The 6,502-nt window shown below is 36.0% G+C and overlaps 1 protein-coding gene across 2 annotated transcripts in view; it reads right to left on the bottom strand.

Annotated features, from left to right (window-relative positions):
- LOC107697709 (MAM domain-containing glycosylphosphatidylinositol anchor protein 2-like) overlaps positions 1-6,502 on the bottom strand; it is a 146,704-nt gene that overhangs the window by 2,106 nt on the left and 138,096 nt on the right. For both annotated transcript variants that reach the window (XM_016498512.1, XM_016498513.1), the window contains 2 exons: positions 3,491-3,655; positions 743-873 (listed from right to left, as the gene is read on the bottom strand). In XM_016498512.1, coding sequence (XP_016353998.1) covers positions 743-873; positions 3,491-3,655 — 296 coding nt within the window. The remainder of the gene's footprint in view (positions 1-742; positions 874-3,490; positions 3,656-6,502) is intronic.

Below are 6,502 nucleotides of genomic sequence, written 5' to 3'. Positions count from 1 at the left end.
GGAAATGTCTGTGCCTGTGCATAAATACAATGTGTGATCAGTGCGTCAAGAGCACTCATACACGCATTAATATAACGGACTCACTGTATTACTGTATGACTCCTGTACGCCACCGCAATCATCTTTACCTTGATTGCAGTCTTCATTCATCAAAACTTTACTAGCGAGACTGGTTATCCAGTCGAGAAAACATAGTTTGCGTCTCATCTGGCGAGACAGTGGTGGGATGTGTTGACAATCCGTTCAGTCTGTACTTCACACAGAGTGTGTGACGTGTGAGGGCTCGCGCTCTTCAGAGACAATCACAGAATATGACAGAGCTCGTGTTTTAAAGCGAAACACACTGGAATGAATAATTCACTTAAAACGCAACGCGAGTCTCTATTCTCTCTGCAATCTCTGATGTAATCAGCCTGGTTTCCTTTATATTAGCACGGTTTTGGACGGATTGTTTGAATGCATTCGCTTACTGGATCATTGGACTGAAAACTTTCCCGGAGTTTAGCAGCTTAAAATGATCTAATCGCAAGCAGAGAAGCAAAATTGTGTTAAAGGGTTAGAATAGAAATTGTGCTTTAGTAATTTTGCGTTAATTGCATTAAATTATTTTAACGCGTTAAGGATTGTAAAATTAATAATGCATTAACGATGACAGCCCTAATCATAATATTATTATAGTTTTGTTTTATATTATCTCTATTTGTGCATTATTATGCAAGAAAAATCAAGCAAAAAGAGGCACCTGAAAAGAGGATGTGGGATTGATGTTAACTCTGGCTTGCCTCCAACGGTCTCCTTGGTTCCCACTCAGGGTCCACACGGATGTATCCTGACCCATCTGGCTCTTCTGCCTCAAATACACATTTAATGTTCCTGGAAAAAGGCAGATGCACTCAGTGTCAGTAGAAATCCTTATGCGCAATATGGCCAGTTAACTACATGTCTTTTGAACCCTTCCTCTGTGTTACATAGCAACTGCAAGGTTCAGTGACCTCATCTCATCTTCATCTCCAGCAAAAATCAATCATAAAACTGTACACAACACAATCACTGCTGGTGTTACATATATGGCACGTAATTGCTACACTCTAATTTTACACTGATGAAAGGAAAAGTAGGAAGAAAATCTGTATTACTCTCTCAGATGTTTGGGATTCGGCCAAATGGTATGTTCATTTCTTTGCAAATGAGGAGACAATGAGACTAGTGCTACAGAGATGTGATGCTATTAATGCTAAAATAACCTTTCTGGAGAAAAAAACCCTTTAACCAGAATGGAACATTAAAACAACACACAAAAAACCTCGTTGCTACTTTGTTCTTCTTTAACGATGTAATTTTTTTTTTGCTCATTAAAACGTTTTACACATCAAAAAAATGAATAGTACTTTTAAAAATGAGATACGGACTCTAGGGATATCAGTACTCGAATAACTTTTTGAGATTTCATGAACAGCTAAATGGCTGACTGTAAATACTGCATTTATAGGATATCATCTGTAACTGATAACATTTGCATGATGCTGCATCCACACCACTAGGTGTCATGTAAGTCAAAGAGGACTGGAATATAGGCTAGAGCAACATACATAACAATCGATTTTAGTGCACCTTTAAAAGCACTTGGGTAGGTTTTTATATCAAAACAGCCATCTAACCATGTTGTCTCGGCTCTTTGCTGTGCAGCCAGACAGAAGATCTTGTTGGGCACATGGATTTTTAACCCCAGATGCCCGATGAGACTACGTGTCAAAAGCCAGGAAGAGAACACCCTGGTGAGTTGGAATTAGCCCCACGCTTTCTATTCTAAAAGCACACAGCTTTGTGAAGCAGAAAATTGCAGTTACAAGCTTGTTTGAGGGGCTGTGGAGGTCATCACTACCTCAGAAGTGCAACTGCATGTCCAGCTCAACTGCAACAGCATAAAGTGAGCATGAAAAAAGGAACTATAGAAATGTATCCATATAGCACAAATTGAGTTATTGGTCTAAATCATTTACAGCACTTACAGTCCACTAGAAACCTTTAATAGCAAGGTTTTCCATCCCAGAAAAGGCCAAAGTGTACTCTGCAATTTTCTGACTAGCATGTTAACGCATAAATATGGCCATTTCTGTCACAGAGTAAAAAATTAAATATAAAAAAATAAATTCAGGTAAAGTTTAAAATAGGAAAAAAGTTGCAATGTGATATATAAAGTCACAATAAGATATAATAAATAAATTGGCAATTTTGACATATAAAGTCGAAATTATAATCCTATTAAAATCCAGTTTTGAAGATGAAACTGTGAGATTAAAAGTCAGAACTATGGGAAATAAAGTAGCAACTGCAAGATAGATTTATATGGAAGCCTGTTTCCATCTAATAATGTAAAATAGAACCTAAAAACATAAATCAGGAAATCCTTAGATAATGTTTAAAATTGGAAAATTATAAAGATTTTGAGATACAAGTCACATTTGTAACATCACATTTACAAGATATCACAATTGTGAGATATTTAAGTTGCATCTGTGACAATGTTGTTATAGATATAAAGCTGCACTTGTGACACATAAAAATCATATTTATGAGAAATAATCAAACTCTGAGAAAAGTCAACCCAAATTCGATGAATGTAATATTCAATAAACCTTATAGGATTTGAAAACATTTGTATATTCATTCATACAGTACATAAAAAGTAAAAAAAAAGCTGTTCTTATTAGAAGCTGATATTTTATACATATCTAACCGGAAAGAAGTTCTACCATGACAACACTAGGAAGATTTTAGCATGGCAATGGATATTACAATGTTAATGTATTTGGTCTTGGTGGAATAGACCTGCTACGCTGCTTTTGAATTGCTGCTGCTGTTGGTTATTAGTGTTGTTGTAGATTATTGCTGCTGCTGTAAAGCAAGTACAGGAACTTGCTACTGCCAATACATACAGTATGCTGATTCAGTGCTGTGTGTGTGTGTAAGACATACTGCTGCTGCACAAACAGCATATATAATAATATACAGTAGATCTACACAGGTGGAGCTGGGGAAGGTGGAGGGTGTCAGAGTAACTGCTAACCAGCCATTTAAAGGTAGAGCAGCAAGCTCATTGGCTGCGTATGCAACATGAACCAATCAGCTGTGCCAAGTAGTTTAGTGCTGTGAATATCATCAATTTGCGTTAACGACCCATCAGCCTGTGCCATCTAGAGTTTCATGACAGAACTTGGCATTTAGACATATCATCTTTTTTCATCTTGAAATCTAGAAAATGAGAGTGTTTTTGTATGTGCCTGACACTGACTGTGTCGCTGACTGACCAGGCCATCAAGCTCTCATTAGAAAAGTAAAGCTATGTCAAACAGACTATAGTTGTAGAGGTTACAGCTGGCTGCACATCAACACTAATTAGAAGGCACTATTAAAACAAATCATTTGCATACATTCCCCACAGCTGATCACATCAGGACTCTTCACGATGTACTGTGCTACAGTAACCCACCTATATGTTTCCCATACATGTGGTAGTAGAAGCTGAAGCAGTATGTTGGGTTGGTGGCCACATTCCCGTAGGGGTTTTTAGGGGCAATGTTGAAGGATGGAGTCAACAGTCGTGCTTTGTCTCCCTCCAGACGTGGTCGTGAGGTCTCAATGTACATGTAGAAACCTGTACAAAGTGCACAAGTACATAAAAATGCACTGATCATGGTAGCTCTCACACTACTGTTCAAAATTTTGAGGTTGGTAAGAATTTTTAATGTTTTTGAAAGTCTCTTATGCTCTCCATGGCTGCATTTATGTAGAAAATATTGTAAAAACAGGAATATTGTGGAATACTATTACAATTTAAAATAAGTGTTTGTTTTCTATTTTAATATATTTTAAAATGTAAATTATCCCTGTAATGGCAAAAAACATACATTAAAAAAGGCATACTAACCCCAAACATTTAAACAGTAGTGTATACATACATCAGATCCAGAGAATGAATTGAATTAGGCACATTAATTATAATTGTGTAGCATCAATATCATACAGCGGCTCAAATCAGCTAATTTATCAGGCTATAAGTTCTCCAAGCCTCAATACTCCTCCACTGAACTCTGCACTGACTATAAATAATCAATAGGATCTCAGTGACTTTATAGTACAGGACAAATGATTTTTCAATTCACATTTCTCATAGCCTTTTAAACGACAGATTTTGTTCTTTTCATATCAGGTCAGAGTGACTTAAGGTGCTATTGACCGGGGTATTTTTTTTTTCCACAAGTCAAGCCCTGGAACATCCATTCATTGAAATATTAACAAAGTGCTACATGAATAAGTCCTAAAACCCAGAAACAAGCTTTTAAAAATGCAATTGCTATCAAGTGGCTAAATGGGACAACAGAGATTGTCAGAGACATTAAACATCATGATGCCAAAAAAGCAAGCTCATATACTCACTTAGTTCATGTTTACAGCCTTGTTGTGGTTATACTTGGCCTCTTCCAATCTATTCTAACTCAAACTTTCTAATTTGTAGATTTAAAGAGTTGTCGGAAGCTTAATGGAGGTGATATTTAAGTCATGCTAGTTCATTTATAGCCTAACATTAGCTTTTTACTTCTGGCGATCATATTTAGGCTTCAAAATTCATTAAATGTTTTATGTTTAGTCATAAAAGTGTTTATTTGTGAAGACTGCCTTGATGAACAAAACATGTAAGAATCACAAACTTTGTTGATTATTTTCTGCAATAATCCAAAAGTCAAAAATCCTACTGGCTTTTTGTTGTGTGATGCTAACTTCTGGGAAAGCTTGCAAAAATGACATCATCCCTACAGCACTCTCTATATAAAACCCACTTCAATATATAGATTAAATAAGCAGTGTACCATTTTTTTTCCTCCTGAACTTATGACTTGCATTTTCAAGTTTCCACTACTTTACCAAAGTACTAGACAACCTGATTGCATTAGTGATGTGTTGACCCAAAGAAATTATCCAGTTGCACACCGGCGCTGTCATGAACCGATGTCAAGTTTAATGACTGACACCATTTCTCTGAAAGTGCAGCTAATGGAACCCACTGAGCATTTTCTCCTAAATGGTGTCCAATCAAAAGCCAGCCCATGCACTCCTTTAGCAACATGAGAAATTGAAAGTGCCTTTGGACGCTAATGCTATTAGCCCCTCTCTACAAGTCACAAGCCTTTACTTTGCTGAAGATATATCTTTTTACTCAACATCCACCCACACTGATGAATGACAATTCATTCATTTATTTGTGAATATTTTAATTATGTGATGTACGATAGTGGTGTAGTCCTAAATCTACATATATTTAACACTAGAACCGTCACGGGGTAAATTTTACCCTTGGCTGTTTTTCAAATGTACATAACAGATTTTCAATAAAACATTCAAGTCTCCCAGTCACTGACTTTTACTAAAATTGTGTAATTAACAATCCCCTGTTGTTAAAAACTGTTTAGATAAAACCAGATCAAAAAACATTTATACCTATAAGCGCCAGCGGGTCAAATTTACCCACTATATAATGCCTATATTTTCACGCAGTCATTTTCTTGTCGCTTATGTTTTAACATTGTACATTGCTAGGCGACGCATTTCACTCACTGAATTAGCGGTTATCAGTTTCATAAATAAAGTCAAAATGAGTAAAAGGCGGCGATTCATGGATGCCGAAGAGGTATTATTGTATTATCGTTTATTGTTTGCTTCTGTGTTGCTATTTATTCTAGTCTGCCTGTTTCCTGAAAAAAAAAAACATCCGATCTATGATGTAATGAATAAAACCTTTTTTTTTTGATTACCCAAAGTTTACTGGTGTTGTTCTCTAATTCAAAATTATAAATGATATAACTAAACAAATTAATAATTAATTAGGTGAAGCTGTGCGCTTAGAGTGTACCTATAAGCGCCAGCGCGGGTCAAATTTACCCGCTATATAATGCCTGTATGTTCGCGCTGTCATTTTCTTGCCTCTTATGTTTTAACATCGCTTTTCACTCACTGAATTAGCGGTTATCAGTTTCATAAATAAAGACAAAATGAGTAAAAGAAGGCGATTTATGAATGCTGAAGAGGTATAAGAAGCACTAAATGCCATGAGCAATGGAGAGTCTGATGGTGGGGAGATAAGTAAAGCGCCCTGTCGGCTCAGCATCTTTGATGGCCATCAATCATGTTTAGACGTTTCATCCTAATGTTACTCATAATTGTTCAAAATTTGGATTAATTATTTAACTTTTGTTTTGCCATTTCTATCGTTTATTGTTTGCTTCTGTGTTGCTATTTATTCTAGTCTGCCTGTTTCCTGAAAAAAAAAAACATCCGATCTATGATGTAATGAATAAAACCTTTTTTTTTTGATTACCCAAAGTTTACTGGTGTTGTTCTCTAATTCAAAATTATAAATGATATAACTAAACAAATTAATAATTAATTAGGTGAAGCTGTGCGCTTGAATTTGTCATCGCATCATCCTATGCAATGTGGTGAATTA

This window comes from Sinocyclocheilus anshuiensis, unplaced genomic scaffold (assembly GCF_001515605.1).
Source record: "Sinocyclocheilus anshuiensis isolate Anshui unplaced genomic scaffold, SAMN03320099.WGS_v1.1 scaffold446, whole genome shotgun sequence".
Lineage (NCBI taxonomy): Eukaryota > Metazoa > Chordata > Actinopteri > Cypriniformes > Cyprinidae > Sinocyclocheilus > Sinocyclocheilus anshuiensis.
The sequence above is the reverse complement of the archived record's forward strand: the minus strand, read 5'-3'. Positions and strand labels throughout refer to the sequence as shown.